Raw genomic sequence first — 19,067 nt, 5'->3', positions numbered from 1 at the left:
CAAGCGAGTCATCGTCCTTACGCCTCCAACGCACCAGCATACCTGGGTTCGACGTTCAAGTATACTGCGACACATCGACTCCACACCCGAGGCCGTACATTCCTGCTCCACTATGACGAAAAATATTTGATACCTTACACAACCTGAGTCACCCAGGAATTAAGGCATCAGGTCGTCTTATCTCGCAGCGTTTCGTCTGGCTGCGCGTGCATCAAGATTGCCATTCTTGGGCTCGAGCCTGCCAACAATGTCAACGAGCAAAGGTTACGCGTCACGTACATTCCCCTTTGGGATATTTCAATAGTCCGTCATCCCGTTTCCAGCATGTCCATATCGACATAATTGGACCTCTACCGCCAGCAAATTCATTTCGTTATTGCTTAACTGCTGTGGATAGATTCACGCGGTGGCCAGAGGTGTGGCCCTTACAGACAATTACTGCCGAAGAGGTTGCCGAGGCCTTCATCAACTGCTGGATTTCCCGTTTTGGCTCACCAGTCCGTATCACTACAGATCAGGGCCGCCAGTTTGAATCAGCATTATTTCGCGCCTTAGGCAAAACATTTGGAATAGACCGTTCCCGCACCTGCAGTTGGCACCCCTGTGCGAATGGCATGGTGGAAGGATTCCACCGATACCTCAAGGCAGCCATCATGTGCCATCCCAACTTCACCTGGCTCCAGGCCCTGCCTCTCGTCCTACTCGGTCTACGCAGCGCCTTCGGGGAGGAACTCAAGGCATCAGCAGCAGAACTTGTTTACGGAGAGCCATTGTGCCTACCTGGCGAACTGCTTTCCGCATCCTCAAATCCCGAGGGTCAAGAGGATGCCACCAACCTTGTCACAAGCCTAAGACATCAAATGTCTCGACTACGACCCTCCCCTGCATCCTGCCATATTATTGATAATTCTTTTGTTTTCCAGGACCTAAATACCTGCTCTCACGTCTTTCTGCGTGACGACACGGTGCGGCGATCCCCACAACCACCATATAGCGGACCGCACTTGGTCGTCAACAGGAGGGATAAAACCGTCACCATATTGCTGAACGGCAGAGAGTCGACTGTCAGCATCGACAGAGTTAAACCGGCATACATCCTGCCAGCCACCACAGCCCCGGCTCCGCACATCAACGCAGACCAACGTACGCAACCCACCGCCACCCACTACACCACCCGCTACGGTCGGCGAGTACGATTCAGAGAACCCTGACCTCCGGTCTTCGCGGGGGGCTGGTGTGGCGCCCTTGGCCAGGCGACTCGACGTATTGGCGCTAGTTGACGCGGAATGCATTGCATAGAACATTCGAGACGCCGCAAGGTCGGCACGAACTTGTATATATACCCCAAAATTGTGAGAATAAAGTTCAGTATGTTTCCTCAACCGAGCTACGCGTGTCATTCCTCAAGAAATCTTACCTTACCTCCGCAGGTTATAACCATCCTCCCAATTGAAGTCATTTGGTCTTTCTGCTATTTTGATGGCTTTGCATACATTGCATGGATGGTAATCTTCCATCTTCACTTGATAGCGTTCCCAGTAAGAGCAGAGAAATGCTGAGTGAAAATGTTTTCCACGCATCATTTCCCACAAGGAACGTACAAGATATGTATTCACTGAATTGCATTATGTTCATGTATTTCTCAGAAATCCTGCCTGATGGACCTGCGATTGTTGTCCATCAGCCGTACGGGAGGCAGCTTCCCCATTTATCGTTCATTTTGGCGTAAGGATATGCGTGCTCCCAAAATACAGAAATAAATCTCCAATTCATCCCCAATTATGCTGTGGATGTTTATTTCTGCACCTAATTACGTTTCGTTTTGGTATATAAGTAAACTATCCTCTTACTTAGGGATGCAGCCCAATCTGTGCTAGCTGGGTAGAAGCAAAAGGTTAAAAAGTTTGAAATACTTTTGAAATAGATATCATAGAATCTCACTTCCACAATTGTCAGATGACATTATGTGTACACTATACATGCTAAATTTTCCAATACAAATTCTCAAAGCCAATTATAAACTCTCTGATTAATAGGATTTACAATTCAGCAACATACTTTTAATTTTCTTCCTGCACTTTAACAAATATACTTTAATTTCAATGAAAATGTTAAAAAAATATTCACTTTAATGAGCTGATTCTGCCTTCCTTGGTTCAGACAGTTTTGAGAGCCTTTTATTTTTTGAACTGGTTCTAGAACCGACCTCAAAAAACAATAGGAAACCAAGAACCATACTGACACAACCCGTATATAAGCTTGTCATAGTAAAGCAATCAAACGTCAATTAGAATTCAAATCGAAACCATCAAAAAAAAAAAAAAAGCACCACCCACCCTAACCGGTCTGCTGCTGGTTCCCAAAGCAGAACCCTAACTTTTTGCAAATTACCCTCCCTTGGTCCCCTGTCCTATAGTGATCGTAATCTCATCCCAAAAGAGAAATATGTACCGAGGGTGTTTTTACTCTGACTTCCATAGGAAAAGTGATTTTCAACTCAAAGTGCTTCCTGAAGATGAAAGTGGTGTCCATGCTCTGAAATGTGATGAGTGCAATAGGGTGTACGTTGGTCAAACAAAAGTTTAAAACTTGTCTCGATGAACATAAAAGAAGTGCTAGATAGAAAGACTTGAGGTCATATTTTTTCAAGCATCTAATCGAATCCAGCCAAGTGTGATTTTAAAATTAAATTTTTACAAATATTTGACAAAAGTGTTAAACTGGATGTTTAGGAAATTCTCAAAATAATTAAATGCACGGACTAATGCGATGCGGAGAGACGATACGAATTATCAGAAAACACGGATAACCCAAACTTTGTCTTTAATTTCATGTAATTTTCATATTTCATATGAATCGAAGAAAGAATTGCTATTTATTCACATTGTCCATTATTTTAGGTTGCTTTCCAGAATCATTTCAAGCTTTTCTTTTCCCGACCCCGATCTTTTTAGCAGCGACAACGTGATTGTACTTTTATTCCTATTGCTCCGTGTAACACCTGGTTTCTGAAAACCACTCACCCGTGTCTGCGAGATCACGGATTCAGAAAACTGGTTTGCATGAACGCTAAAAACCGCTGTGCGACGTCAGAAACTACACTGCTCTTCCCCCCTCCCCCATGATTTTATGTTTTGACCCTATCTCTAACCTGCCCCCCCTTCCCTCATCTGGTCTTCCTCCCCCTGTACTGTTGTCGGATATATAAGGCTTGGCATTGTAAGTGCTCCTGTTTACCTTGAGAATGACGCTATAGCCTTCGAAACTGGTCGACAGCAAATAAAAGTTTGTGGAACACTACTGGGTTTTTGCTTCACCATGAACATAAAAAAAAAAGCCTTCTGTAAGTCAACTATGCAATGGATGTCAGATTATCCTCGTCCATTCTCTTAAAATGAGCAGCTTTTGGCCAATATATTATCATTGTTACATTCGGCCACTTTACATTGGGAACTATGCCAAACATGGGCAATTTTCTCCATGAAGAAATAAGCACAGGAGTTTCACCTCGATTGTTTACCTGGAGGCTAGGGGCACTGCCATCATCTCGCAGTGCAGCAGTGAAAGGGAGTAAAGCTTTCTCGCCAACCCAATGAGACTCCAGCTCCAACGACACGTCTTCTTCTGGTTCTCCATCGACAATCACTTGGCAAGCAACAGCAAAACCTTGCTCAACAAGAGCTGTTCCAATTTTTTTGACCTCTTCATCGTATTTATCATACAGTACCACCAGGTGTTTCAATCCTCCATGAGTTCCTTTGCCCTCTATCCCAAAGACCTGTAAAATACAAATGAGCATCATAAACAAACCCAATGCAGCAAAGTCATAGCAAACATAAGTTGTAGTAATGTAGGTTCGAAGCAAAGTTATACACGCAGGAATTCCTTTCTTATTGAATTTAAGTATACCTGGACCAACCAAGGTGATAACTTTAAGGAGTCACCCCCAATGCACAAATAGTGCAAATACTCCACAGAGAAAAAATCATTTGCCTTGACTGGGATCCCAGTCCTGGTCAAGGCGAATGATTTTTTCTCTCTGGATTTTTCACACAATTCCTTCCTGGTAGACTCTGACAGTATAAAACTGATAAAATGGCCAAACTCCAGAGACATCAACAAACTTTCACATCAACTCCCTCTCCATCTAAGCATATAAAAGAGGATGTCTATGTATCTGTCTGTCCACTACATATGTGTTTCCACACGGCTGCACGGATGACATCTCTTGACACGCTCAAAGGAAAAACACAAAGTAAAGGATACCACACTTACCTACTTATCCTCTAGGAGGAAACTTTTTTTTTTTTGCTGCGGCATTCGTTCACATTACTTTTCGGCCTTCGCACACACACATAACGATTATTACTTAGGAGTGGGGTTAGCATGGAAGCTGATCTTGTGCACTGTAACCCAGAATTTGTTTTTTTCCATAGTTTGCAGTTCAACACCTTACACTCACAGTATTATTTCTATTTCGAGTGAATTGTGGGATACATTGGGGGGGAGGGATTATCACTAGTGATGGGTCGGTTCGATTCCTCGATTCTCGACCAAGAACCGGAATCGAAAACGAGTACTAGCCAAAGTGAAATATCGATTCCGATTCCAGTAGTACTTCAAACCACAAATTTATATACGACACTGCATTTCCAACAGTCATTCGAATTTTCGCACCATGTAATCGCAATAAAGAGATCTTTGAAGGCAATGGCTGCTGTTTCCATCAGATCTCCAGGAAAGCCACTGTTTCTTAAATTCAAGATAATGACACTACCATGTCTGTTTATTTTTTATTGTGCACTATTTGTCAAAATGTATCCTGATTTATTCTGTCCGAGCTCTACCATTCATGATTATTTCACTCGGCGCAGAAATGATGTTCACCTGAGAAGGCAACCCTGTGCCTTATCTAGAAAGGGAACTCATCACTCAGCTTCCCTTATTTTTAATAAATTACCACCGCATGTAAAAACTCAGTCCAATATTGCAACCTTCAAGCGCGAATTGAGAAGGCTGCTTTTATCCAAAGCCTATTACAATCTAGACGAATATATGTGTGATAATGTATAATTGATCTGTGTCGTTTTTTGTGTGTTTGGTATCTCTTTTTACCTGTAATATTCTCTTGACCATGTTCTATGTTCTATTCCTTGGACCAACAGAACAATAAAAATTATTATTATTATTATTATTATTATTATAACAAAACACTTATCTTGGGATGCGCGAGTACTCGAAAATTCGAGTCAAGTCATCACATGATACTCGACTCGAGCATTTCGAGTAGCATTACGAATGTCGAGTCGAGTAGTTAAGGTTACAGAGCTTTCGAGGCTAGTAGGTCCAGCAATCTGCCGACAGGAAGCCCTATTATGAAACTCATGCAATAATGCAGTTTTTAAAGCCGATAATTCATTCTAATGCCTTGGCCTGGTAGTTTCAGCTTGCCGAATACACTATAACAGTTGTCGATGTGGGTGCCGAATACCTTTACGCCAGCCGCGGCGGCCGATCGTCTTCCTACCCAGCGCACACTGGTTCGAAATCGGAAAAAGCTGGAATGAAGTCCAAAATGACCTTTTTGGGGATAAAGACTTGAAACTTAGCGTTAATACTCATAAATCATAACCAGATATAGATTAATATGCCATTTCACATAAATACGAACCTTTAGTGAGATACAGAGGCCCAAGCATGACCAATTTTTCAATGCCATGCGAGATATCGTTTTTCCTCAAAAAATCTTTGAATTTATCCAGGTGGTTTTGAGTTGGTATGAGTTTTATGGAATAAAAAACGGAATATTCCTTTAACCTGGTGCTTTGCCTATCCTTCAATGACTTTTGAAGATTTTGGCTCTCATCTGTCTGCTTTTACTACGCAAAATGGCCAACCCGTTTTTCACGTGAAATTTGACATAAAGTAGACATAATCTTTTGTTTGCAAAAAAAATAACTCAGAAAATTTGAATTACAGTCTAAAGTAGAGATTTCTAAAGAGCACTAATTAGAAATCTTGGGAAAAAAAAAGGTTTGCGACGAAGGAAATAAGAGCGATTTCTCAATGGCGTGTCAAGGCTGAGCTACACGCCGCGGAACTCTGAGGCTCGGTAACTGAGGCCGATTTTTCAAGTTTTTTTAAAACATTAGCCTTGAAAATTGTCATTAAAAGCAAAATCGTCTTCATTGACTTAAAACATTAAACTGAGGATGTTAAAAGGATTATGTATAGATCAACTACACCCATGTCTCGTATAGCGCAAGGGATGCGTTCCTTGGGGTCTTTGCGCTATACGAATTTGCGTTGTACGAGAGCGTTTTAACATTGGGAAGATAGGGATGCGTTCCTGGTAGCATAGGTCTTGGGTATTGAATTTCCTCTAAAACATATATATTCCCATAAATAGCCTTAGAAAACATTATTTATATAAATGTTTATAGTTTAAAACATCTTTAAAGATAGTATGCACGCATTTGAAGACTTTTATTCACGTTAAAAAAAATTCTTACGTGCTTTTTAAATTCCCTCCTGCCGTGCGGGTGGGCTAACATCTGCTATCTCAGGGGATCGTAATGCGTTGTCGGCAGTTGACGATTTTTCAAACTTGTCTAAAAACAACTATTATGTCACCCAGGCCCTTTTGTCGCTCATCGAAATGACAGGAAAATGCTACTTTGAATGCCATTTCATAGCTAGCGGAGTTAAAGAATGATAAATCATTTTCATTTGAAGTCCTCCGAGTCATTATAGCAGCTACGTGAAACAGTCTTTAAATACCTTGAAACCTGACCCAGGTTTTCCTTCCCTGAAAATGAATGAACGAGATTGCATTCTTTTCCAATACAATATCGTCTCGTCAACACTAAAAACTGGTTGAGGGGGAAAGGAGCCACTTTCAATCACAGCTTGGAGTTCATCAGAAAATATTGCGGTGACTGCGCTATCAACACTTGCAGATTCACCTGATATCGCCGCACTGAAAATACCTGCTTGCCGTTTAAATTCTGGAACCAACCGGAGCTTTCACTAAATGTATCGGAGCGATTACCACTCTCGTCTTTTTGTACTGATTCACTATGAACTTTCCGTATGTGTAGACCGCTTGGCTGAAGTTGGTGCGGCTGAGGTCACTGATGTTTTAACTTCGTCTTTATTCAGAATAAGGCATCGTGCGTTTAAACTTCCGAGCAATATCGCTTTGACGTTCTCCATTTTCAAAGCATTTGACCTCTTTCAATTCCTCTTCTAGGTTCATAGTTTTTCTTGATAAATTCTTGATTTTCTACACGCATTCCTATTTTTTTGTCATATTCTCTTGGTTTTTACTCTGTATGGCTCTATCTATATCACCTTCCACTGCTGAACTGTATTCCTGAGACGTACAAGGCATATGACTGCGGGGAGGGAACGAAGCCATTGTGTTTGAGACTCTATAGCGGAACCTTTTATGTGTTGATGCTATTCATGCGCCACTCGGCCACCGCTACATTTATCCCCCGTGAATACCGATGACCTTGAAGGCTTTAGCGTAGGCTCTCTACCTGGAAGTCAATCGCCCGATTACCTATGACGGCAAAAATACGTCTCAAACCGTATTGCTGAAAAAAACTCATTTCTACTAGCCCCACGCTTAATTAACGATCTAAATTATTCATTATTATTCTGTTAAGGAGACGAGATAAATTACTTCGGTAGGCCGGCTATCTTGACCCAATGACGAGTAATACTTTTAGCCATTGCACAGCAATGGATTTCGAATAATATATAAACAAAAAAGAAGATTTGAGGCAAGCAATAATATTAATATGCGTAAATTGATAGCAATTTCGTGTGTACTTAGCGCAAGTTCACGTTTTATCACGAGAGCGTTTAAGATTTTTGATTAGGCTACACTGCGTTGCAATGTTTCCCCGAGGAACGAGTTTGCGCTATATCGAAATTGCGCTAATCGAAATTGCGCTATACGAGACATGGGTGTAGACTATTTAGCGCATTACTCGAGTGAAAATACTAAGGATTGGATATTTTTCAGAACCATCCCACGCATAAGAAATATGGCTCGGGTATTGAAGTAAAGTGAAGAGATTAAGTCAGCATGCTTAAAGAGAGAGAAAAATGAACTGTTTTCGTGAAAGGCAACAACCGATACCCTTTTTCCCTTTCCACCTTCGCCGAGGTGAGTCGCGCGGAACAGGGAGTTTTCACACCACAAGGCTCTTTTAGCCTTTTCTATTACTGCGATGTGATATTCATTTGTAGCGTTTAGTTTCTTTCTTAGTCTTAAAAAAAAGCAAGAGATTTTAAGGTTGATTTAATGACGTGAGAAGTATAGAATTTTTTTGGCTCTACAAAACTTAAGTTTAGTTCTATAGTTTGTTCGCTCCGTCCACTTGGATTCCATGAAGATTCAATATACAAAATATCGTTGATATAATTTTTAATGAAATTCCAAAGTCTCCGAAATCTTACAATTTTGGTAGGAAAGTACTTGCCCAGTCACACAAGTGTGTAGCAAAAGGCAATTTTCTGCAGGCAGCAATACTGTAACATGGAGACATCCATAGGCGGATCTGGGGGGGGGCCCAAGACCCATAAAATTATGCAAGATTTTTAATGCGGTCCCATTATCATTGCGTTCATTTTATATTACAAGGTACCCTTGTGCCCCCACCAGAACAAAATCCTGGATCCGCCCCTGGAGACGTCAAAACCTGCTGGCTGAACATGTAGAATAATTGGTTTTTCTGCTTTAGAATTTGAAAGGGCCAAATATTACATGACTCATGTACGTAGTATGAAATCTTTATTATAGCTGTGAAAATTACTATACTCAGGGCTCTCCCTTGTAGTTTTGATACATATATGACTTAAATGGTCGACATATTACTTGGGGTTAATTAATTTCAATTGTCCCTATGGAACTGTTGAAGACACATTAATTTTCAATCATCTCCTAATTCTGACAATAACCATCAACCATCCTCATTATATTTTCCTTCTTACATTAGGCTAGACATTCATCATAGAAAATTGGAGTAGAATATATTGTAGTATGTAATGCTGTATTGCCTGGTTCAGAAATTATCATACTCGACTTGACTTAATACTCGCGAGTAATTTTCAACTCGACTCAAGATCAAAAAGTGCTACTTGGAAATCCCTATTATACTTCAAAGGAGCAAATGCAGACTAGGGCGCCTGAGACAGGTATATTGTCAAGATACAGTGATACATTTGGAAAAGTACCCAAAGTCACCATAGCAAACACTGTTGAAGCTGAAGTAGAAGCTTATTTATCAGAGATAAATGCACCACCAAATTCCTTCCCTGAGAAATACTGGAAGACTTGTATCTCCTACCCAAGGTTTCTTGCCATACCGCCATCCTCTGTGTTCAGTGAAAGACATTTAGTTCTGCAGGAAAAATATGTGAAGTAAAATGCAACAGGCTTTATCCTGACAGAGTGAAGATGCTTTGCTTTCTGAGCAAAAATTTAAAGTCTGTAAAAGGAGACTAAATTTGTGAGACATTATTGATAATGATAAGATATTATCGATAAAAGATAGATATACTTTATTATATAAAAGGAGATACTTTTATTTTAAATTTAAACATGAGTGATAATATTCTAAAGTAATACCTATCATGTAACAGCACTTTTCAGGTATGTTCTGTATTGAAATTTAGCTTTTATATTTTAATTACATAGTGATGATATGAAAGATGCTTTTGTCAACTGACTCTTTCACAGAGTAATATTTTTAAAAGTGGTTTTCTTGTTTCCTGGAATTAAGTGATATTTTTTTTGGAGCCTATAGCATCAGAATCGATGGAATCGGTATCGGTAGAATCGGAATCGAAATTTCAGAATCGGAATCGGGATCGGAATCGATAAAATTCTGGAATTGACCCATCACTAATTATCACCATACCTGCTCTGTCCCTTTATCTAAATCCTGCTGCGTGTCCGTGAATCCACACTTATCTGGGTACCTACTATTCTTCCCGAGCAATGAATGGGTGGCCTGCTAATTAAAGATCAAATCTTTTCACTTCGGCGAGTTCAACTAGTAGTTATTCAACGTCTAGCCATGTTTCATTAAAAACTGCCAAGGAACAAAGTGAGGAAGTTCTGACCAGCACATTGGGAGGGTAACTTTTTCCCGGCATCCCGCAGAGGTGGGGAAGCTTTGGGAATAAGACAACGCATAGCAGTGGTACATAATATTACCATCAACTTATATGTACACTATAAATAAAATTCCCTTTTTTGGAAGACCTTGGAAGACAAAATGTGTATAAAGGGGCTTCAATGGTTCTTTTGACAATCATTTCACTGGGGCGACGGAAGATGGCTACATTCTAGAAAACCTTCCAATACATAGCAAAATGATCTCCTGTATTCTTATTTTGCACATCTTTAATGATGCAATGACAATGATTTTTGAGTAAATAGCCACCTACACCTCATTTTCACATAATAAAATAAAAATGGAAAGATGAATCAAGACCACCGAGAAATGCATGAAACCAAAATGATAAATGGTAATATCTGTCTACAATAACATCCTGAGTGAGAATGTTTTTAAGTTAACTGATACATTTGAAGCACCATATTACCAGTACGGGGTATTACAAACAGGCTAAAATTACACAGGGATAGCCTAGGAATCATATAAAACACTATGACTTACATGTAAAATAAATTCGTATTAGCCATGTTGACTTGATTCCTCACCAGCACCATCATTGATTATAACAGGTTGACTTTGTGATAACATGTCGCATCTCTGGCTTTAAATGCCACTAAAACTACAGTTTTTCCACCCAATTCGACATTCAAATGTTCATTTTATCTGTATCCTATGTTTGTTACTTATTTCTTTTTCTTACATTCTCCTCTCTAAAAGTTTTCACTGACAGTTAAAACTGGATGGACACATCCCTACTCTGCATTCAGGAGGGCATAGATAGTTAAAATAGAGAAAGAATACCTTTGCCAGTAGAGGTTTATAGATATCCACGTCATCCTTATCACGGCACAAGTTGAAGAATGCATCGCTAGCATCTTCATCCCACTTGTCGTTGCTGCCATCACTGCTGTCCTCAGAATCCCTCGCAACAGGCCTCACACCAACCAGACTGCACTCAATCGCCTGCCGCAAAAATAGAAAACAAAATTTAAAAGGCTTAGGGATCACTGCTTAAGATTATCTTGAATTTGTCATGAGAATTACATTACTGAAATGGAGGAACAAATTTGCACTTATTAAAAAAGGCTTTGGAATTATGTCAATAACCATAAAAACTAAAATGGCCTTCTTGAATATATCTGCCCAGGGAACAAAGCAGCCAAGACTGTTCCTGATATATTTAAGTTATTGTCTTTCCACTTCCAATCAGTATACAAGATTAATAACAACCCTAGTTTTTGATGCAGCTTATCTTGATTTTTTGAAGATCCTTGAGTCATGGAGCAATCCACTCTTAATTTGCAATTTAAACCTAAATATTTTGGTGTTAAAGGTCATATGTTATGCTGGTTTTTCTCTTATTTATCTAATTGCCTTCAAAGAATGAGAATTAAGGGCTCTACATACGAAGACTTCATGGTCCACTATGCTGACCTCCAGGGGTCACACTGCGGCCCAGTCATGTTTATCATATTCATCAATTATATTGAAGACCAACTGATCCATGTTATATGCAGATAACATCAAGGTATACTTGACGATTACTGCTTTTATTGATACCCTTCCCTATCGAGAAGACCTTGATCATATTTTTGAGTGGTCTGTAGAAAACGAACTGTTTCTTCACGTTTCTAAATGGAAGATTATGCCTTTTATCAAATCTAACAACCCCATTGTTCATTATTGCATCAGCCACTTTAGAAAAAGTCATGGAATTTATTTACTTAGGCACTTAATTCTCCTGTAAACTCACCTTTCGTAACAATATTGAATGTAACGTAATTCTAAAGCACATAGTTTAGTTGGTTTCGTGATGCATTCTTTTCTTAAATTCCAAAACATCTGAATGTTGGTTAGCCTGCACGATAGTTTAGTTCTATAAATTTTGTGACATGGATCTCCAATTTGTTCTCCATTAACTCATTACATTATAGTTGAGCTAGAATGAGCCCAACACAAATTTCTAAGATATGCTTCATGCAAACTTGGCAGACCAATGGTTATAATTGATCACAACTATGACTGAAAATCATGTGCGATAAACATGTAATCAACTGAATCCATTCATTGATATAACGACACCCTTCTCATATATTTAACATTTACCATGGCTTTTCTCATACTGCTGAATTAGAGGAAAGTTTTGCAGAATGACAAATGAACTACCACTTAGGTTGTCACAAAGTCAATAATTTAAAAAATATGGTGAATCTCAGAAGAAATAATTAACTAATTAATGTTAATTTAATTAAAAATAACATCACTGTAGGGGAAATTAAGGAAGGCATGATGCATACTATACAAGACTAAATGCAAGATTTAATGGAATGGAATATCAACTCACTTGGAATGGTAGTTGCATTAAACTTTCTGTGATGGGAACCATACGATTGATTGACACAAAAGCTGTATCTCCATAATCAACAAAGTACACATCATAGTGAATCTCTTCCTCTGAGCCAACATCCATTTCTCCATCAGAAACTTCTGAATTGCCACGATTGACAGCAGTCTTGATGGACATTGGTGGACTCAAAACTTTAGCTCTGCACCAACTATGAGAGCAAAGAAATAGAAATAAGTAACAACACCAGAATAAACCTGAATCACCCCATCAATTTTTCCTTCCCTATCGAGTGTTAGCTCAAACGATAGGTTTTCAGGGACAATACAAGAGTAATCGCTCAACCAATCATTTTCAGAATCATACCATCATTCCGACCGTCCCTTTTTCCATCGCTTTCCGTAATTGTAACTGTCATTCACTTAAAAGCCAAATGTGGCAATACGATTGCAGTTAGTGGCTGTGTGTTCTGATTGGCTGAAAGATGGATTCAGTGGCAGAAAAAGGGACGTCCCCAGTGATTGATGAATATCCATGGGATTCCCATCCCTTTGAGCCATTGTGGAAAATAATCGTGTGAAACAGCCATTTTTCCACCTTTACTAACAGGAGCTATCGCTCAAGAGGAAAGAAAAACATGATCAGGTGATTCAGGAATTAGTTCTTAAAGAACAGATACAGCAAAATAGCTTCCTGCAAAGTATCTCAGAAGTTAAGCAAAACTGATCTGATTTTGGTGCATAGGCCTGGTAAGGAATTCAAAGTTTTTTTTTTTTTCAAATTTTCAGAGCAAATCAGGTACTAGTAAATAATTTCAATTCTTGTAAAAATTACTACAACCGAGCACAGTTAGGTTTCTTTGATACTTTACTATCTTTGTAAACAAGTGTATCTCAATAGTGAGGAAGATCGGGGGAATAAGCATCCACCGCAAAGACTTGGAATAAACTCCAATCAAATTGGACCTCAACGTTAGACCATTCCAAAATATGCTTTCTCGTAGCAATTTACCTGTCATCAGCCGAGCAGAAAGCAATGCAAATGGATCCAATGGCATACTCCTTCCGAGTTCCATTCTCAGGGTTTTCTTGAGCTTTGGTGAGCCAAAACTGTATGTCTTCACTCAATCGCAACAATCTGAGAAATTATTAAAGGTAAATTAAAATTCAATGGTTGCAAAAACTTAACTGAAAATTAAAATGACTGAAATTCATGTCACATTCAACTTCTACAAGAAAAAGCCAAATTTCACTAATTAATGCAGGCATACATAATACAGGCATTTATATTAGCAATTCAACAAACAAAATTTAAAAAATAGAACAATAACAGAAAGGAGACCTACTCATCTGACAGGGAGACTTTCTGAGCCTTGAAGCAAGAAGGAGTATCCACAGCTATTACATTCACATCAATCAACTTATCAAAATGGAGAGATTCCCAAATTATTTCTTTTGAAGAATCATCAGGGTTTGTTTCTATATTTGAAAGGCTTGGCTCATCACACAGCTCTGAAAAAAAAATAGACAGCTCATAAAATGCAAGTTGCACATGATAAGAAATCCCAGACATGGACAAGTGCCAGATGTGCTATTCAATAACAATTCACAACCACAAAAAAGAGAATATGCTGCTTCACCAAGGTGTAAAAAAGCCTATAGCCATTAATTTTACTTCATAAAGTGAAACTTTTAGGATAATTATGACCCAAAATTTATAAAAAACAATGGACATCCTTTTGATGATAAGGTATTCATAGTTAACAATGTTTTTGTCTGAAAAATGATGTAAAATCAAAGGCTAAGTGTTCTTCATAAGGCTATAAAGGTGTTATAAGATGTTTATTGTACAAGTTCACCCAGGTGCTTGTTTTTCAAATTTTATAAATAGCTTTATAAGTTATGTCATATTACTAATGATTTCACTCCTTTGGAATAAATATTTTCTGCTGTTTACATGGATGTCACTTCTTAAAATTTTACCTGTAGGCTGTCTCAAAAAAATTATTTTGGTTATGACCCAAAACCACACATGGCCATAAGAGATCAATTTTCCATTCCATTAAATGTCTACGAAAGCTTCTTATCAGAAAATATATTAGATAGTTTTAGCAGATGATTTTTACAGTTGAAACATGCTATTCTTAGGAAAATCTGAGGTAGTTCTCACTTGTAAGATGTGATCGCCAGTAATGGTACTTAATATATCAGGTGAAACTGTAGACATTCTTTTATGCAACTTTATTAGTGATGTTGTCACAACTGTGATTGTAGCTCTGATGACAGTGTTAATTACGCATTGGCAAAGAGTCAAAGTCATTTATTTTTAACCTTATGACCTATCCTTGAGATTTAAACTGAGATAGAGATATTTTAATGACATCAACTTAACAGAAGGAAGACTTACCTAGCTGAGCATTGAAATTTGACAGCATATATGTATTGAAGCTCTGGGTTTGTCTGAGACATACAATTTGAAGATTTACCTCAATAGAGGGGAGGGATCTTAGAGTACTCACCATTTAACATAGGTTCTGGACTTTCGGGAGCATCTATTTTTTCAGGCAAGGATAACCCAGCTGCATCGCATAGTTTAATGAGCTTGTTTATATGATCCGGATTGTCGATAGCCAGCCCTAAGGCTAGAAGATCACGTCGAATGGACATATGGATGATCGAGGTCTTCATCTTCTCCAGCCACTCTCGACATTCTAGTGGATCAACCCATATTGTGCCACCCAGGGCCAGAACCACCTGTCACAATTTAAAGGCAAGAGACACAAACATGACCTCCACTGAGTAGCAATTGAAACATTTACTGAGATTTCCATGTTTTCTAGTGGCATTGTTTTTTTTGCCATTTCCACAAACTGGTGTGTTTTCAAGCAGTTTTGTTAGGCCACAGCAAGTTCAGATTATGTCAGTAATGAAAGTAGCATCACATTTATTTATTTAACTATTTTCACCTCCCCGTAAACAGCATACTTAAGGCCTTTAAAAGGGGAATCAACAAAGAAGGACATGCACTAACGCCCATACCATGGATAAGTGCAATATAGGGGAGAGAAGGATAAAACAGGGTGATCTGATAAAACGGGGTATCGTGGTTTTTTATTTTGGTATGTGCTGACATCTTCCATTCAACACTCTACCTTCTTCGATAGATCCTCACAACCATTTTGACAGTACGAGCTATCCGCTGTGTGCACGTGTGAAATTTCTGCACTAAAAAATACTTTTTCGTGTGGTGCGATGTAATTTTTGACTCTGAAGTGGGTGATTGTATCTGGAATACCTTCATTTGAAGATTTAAAAGTATTTTTTTTTGCAAATTAAGCATTGTTTTCTCCATGTAACAATGCATATTTCAATATGAATATTCCACTCCTTTTCTCTTGAGGTCGTCTGCTTCATAAAATGGCTTGGTTGGATAAAACAGGGTACTACTAAGCTGGACAAAACGGGGTAGTACCCCGTTTTATGCAACCGACTTTGAGTTTCAGTTTGAACGATTGACTTGAATTACAACTAGTTTAATACCACACTGAATTATCATAGTTATCATAATTGTTATCACTATTGTTTTAATTAGTAATACATTATATTATTAATGAGCTTGGACAAGGCTTGGTTGTGCCATAGATGCCGATATGGCTCCTTATAAAAGGAAGACAGAAAGACAGTGGAAACGAGACTCCAGGGCGGGCTCGCAAAGTTACACTCCTGGGGCAGGGCCTGTAAGCGCGAGCTTTTCTCCTCTGCACCCAGAGAGGGAAGGACGGATAGGAACAAGGTAGGAGGCGCCACCGCGAAAGACAAGAATTCTGAGGGTTCAAGGCGAACCCTGCTAAGGGTACAACGCACCGGGGCCCGGAACCAAGCCCGAGGCTTATACGCCAGGACACCCGGGGAGGGGCTGGAGAGGAAGGAAAAAGGGAAAGAGGCGCCGTCGCGATCGGAGCCCGCCGACGCCTCCAGGGAAAGGAAAGGAATGGAAGGGAGGGAAATAGGGATAAAACACTCCAGCGCTATAGAAGCGAAGGAGGCCCTACCTAGCAAAACCAAGCATACCGCGAAAGACAGTCATGGCTACAAGAAAGCATGAAAAATGCCGTAGCATAGGTTCTGGACGGCGAAATGGGTTATTTAAAAGCTTCATAATCGTTCGCCGTCCCGCTGACTACTCTCGAGGCCAGGGTTAAATAAAGCCCGAACTGGGCTCTGGTTTCTGTAGAGAGAGGTGTCCTAGTGACTGCAGAGACCTGTATGAGTGCTTCAGGGATTTATATGCCCACAATGTCTGTGTTCCCCCATCAGAGAGCTAAACCGGAACTGCTTGATAATGCTTCACCAGGGTCAACGGCAGAATATCTCCCTAGTGGATGGATGCAGAAGGATATATTCCTGAAATGGTTTGTGCATTTCATTGAATTTTCCAAACCAACAAAAGAAAAGCCAGTGCTTCTGCTTTTGGATGGACATGCAACACACACCAAAAGCATTAGGTTAATTGACATGGCTAGAGAAAATTACGTCCATCTATTATGCTTTCCACCACATTGCACACATCGAATGCAACCCTTAGATGTCGCATTCATGGCACCATTAAATAATTATTACCCTCAAGAGGCAAGGAAGTGGCTTCAGTCTCATCCTGGGCGTGTGATCACAATCAGTCAAGTTGCAGGGCTGTATGGAACAGCATTCATGAAAGCTGCCGGTAAGTCTCCAAAGCCTCATTTAGAGGGTAGGAAGAAGAAGACAAAGAAAACTGCTGAAGAACACTAGTCATCGGCATAACAGCAAGAGGAAGAAAATAGAAACACCTCTTGCATTCACAACAATGAACTTAATTCGAAGTCCAAATTGGAAGAAGCGTGGATAAAATGCTTTAATCGCAATGAATGGGCTCCTGAAGAGTGCGCTGGTATTGACGATGTATATGATAAACTAAATAAATGTGGATTTTGTGACTAGGGTATATATTGATCGCTTGAAAAACAATTATTTAGACATACTATGCCTACAAATATATCGTAAAACCTATTACCCCGTTTTATCAGACCGGTCTGATAAAATGGGGTACTTGACATATAACAAGAAAATATTAATTAGCTTTGTTTCAGCTGATTAAAATTTTATTTCATTGTCGTCAACTTCTAGCAGAAATATTAAGCATTTTTTCAACAAAAATTACGAGAGAATCATTGCCTAGTTTATGAGATATGGCAATTAATTTGTTAAGTACCCCGTTTTGTCCAACTTTCCCCTACCTATGTGGGACTCAAACCCATGACCTTCGGTTTGGCAGGCGAGGACTTTAACCCGCCGCCACGGAGACTGGCAATCCTGGATATTGTGTCTTAGGACCAAATTAAACCAATAAACGATTTTAATTTCCCTTGGTGAATAATACTGATGAATTCTTCTCGGGTTCTCAGCCAGGTTAATTCTGTCGTATAAGTCAACATTTCGAGAGACGATTTGTCTCCCATCTTCAAGGCCGTGTTACTCTTTTAAAGTCCATTTTCACACTCAATGGTAATATGTAATGTGAAATTTCAAAGAGTAACACGGCCTTGAAGATGGGAGAAAAGTCGTCTCTCGAAACGTCGGCTTATACAACAGAATTAACCTCGATGAAAATACCTGCATCTTTAACTGGTTGTGTCAGAGGACTGCAAGCCTATGGCTGCATGATGCGTAATGGCACAATTGCATGCTAATTGCCTTCATGAGAGCTTTATGTTAATTGTTTAGTGATTACTAGTGATGGGTCGGTTCCATTCCTCGATTCTTCGATTCCTCGATTCTCGACCAAGAACCGGAATCGAAAACGAGTACTTGCCAAGGTGAAAAATCGATTCCGATTCCAGTAGCACTTCAAATAACAAAATATACGACCGTGTTTCCAACAGTCATTTGAATTTTCGCGCCACGTAATCGTAATGACAAAACACATCTTCTAGGGATGTGCGAGTACTCGAAAATTCAAGTCGATCGAGTAGTTGGTACTCGACTCGAGCATTTCGATTAGCATTACGAATGTCGAGTCGAGTAGTTAAGGTCACAGAGCTTTCGAGGCTAGTTGGTCCAGCAATCTGCCGGCAGGAAGCGCTATCATGAAACTCATGTAATAATGCAGTTTTTAAAGCCGATAAGTCATCTAATGTCTTGGCCAGGTAGTTTCAGCTTGCCGAATACACTATAGTTGTCGACGTGGGCGCCGAATACCTTTACGCGTTTACGCCAGCCGCGGCGGCCGATCGTCTTCCTACCCAGCGCACACTGGTTCGAAATCGGAAAAAGCTGGAATGAAGTCCAAAATGACCTTTTTGGGGATAAAGACTTGAAACTTAGCGTAAATAATCATAAATCATTATCAGATATAGATTTATATCCCATTTTACATGTATACGAACCTTTAGTGAGATACAGAGGCCCAAACATGACTAATTTTTCGATGCCACGCGAGATATCGTTTTTCCTAAAAAAATCTGAATTTATCCAAGTGGTTTTGCGTTGGTA

At 39.5% G+C, this 19,067-nt stretch overlaps 1 protein-coding gene across 1 annotated transcript in view; it reads right to left on the bottom strand.

Annotated features, from left to right (window-relative positions):
- Positions 1 to 19,067, bottom strand: part of LOC124168773 — a 136,407-nt gene that overhangs the window by 27,234 nt on the left and 90,106 nt on the right. Inside the window, exons 21-26 of the mRNA XM_046547064.1 lie at positions 15,059 to 15,293; positions 13,886 to 14,051; positions 13,552 to 13,677; positions 12,541 to 12,751; positions 10,998 to 11,159; positions 3,521 to 3,778 (exon numbers count right to left, since the gene is read on the bottom strand). Of these exons, the coding sequence (XP_046403020.1) occupies positions 3,521 to 3,778; positions 10,998 to 11,159; positions 12,541 to 12,751; positions 13,552 to 13,677; positions 13,886 to 14,051; positions 15,059 to 15,293 (1,158 nt within the window). The remainder of the gene's footprint in view (positions 1 to 3,520; positions 3,779 to 10,997; positions 11,160 to 12,540; positions 12,752 to 13,551; positions 13,678 to 13,885; positions 14,052 to 15,058; positions 15,294 to 19,067) is intronic.

This window comes from Ischnura elegans, chromosome 12, assembly GCF_921293095.1.
Source record: "Ischnura elegans chromosome 12, ioIscEleg1.1, whole genome shotgun sequence".
In the NCBI taxonomy this organism is placed as follows: Eukaryota; Metazoa; Arthropoda; class Insecta; order Odonata; family Coenagrionidae; genus Ischnura; species Ischnura elegans.
This window is presented reverse-complemented; position numbering and strand designations above follow the sequence as displayed.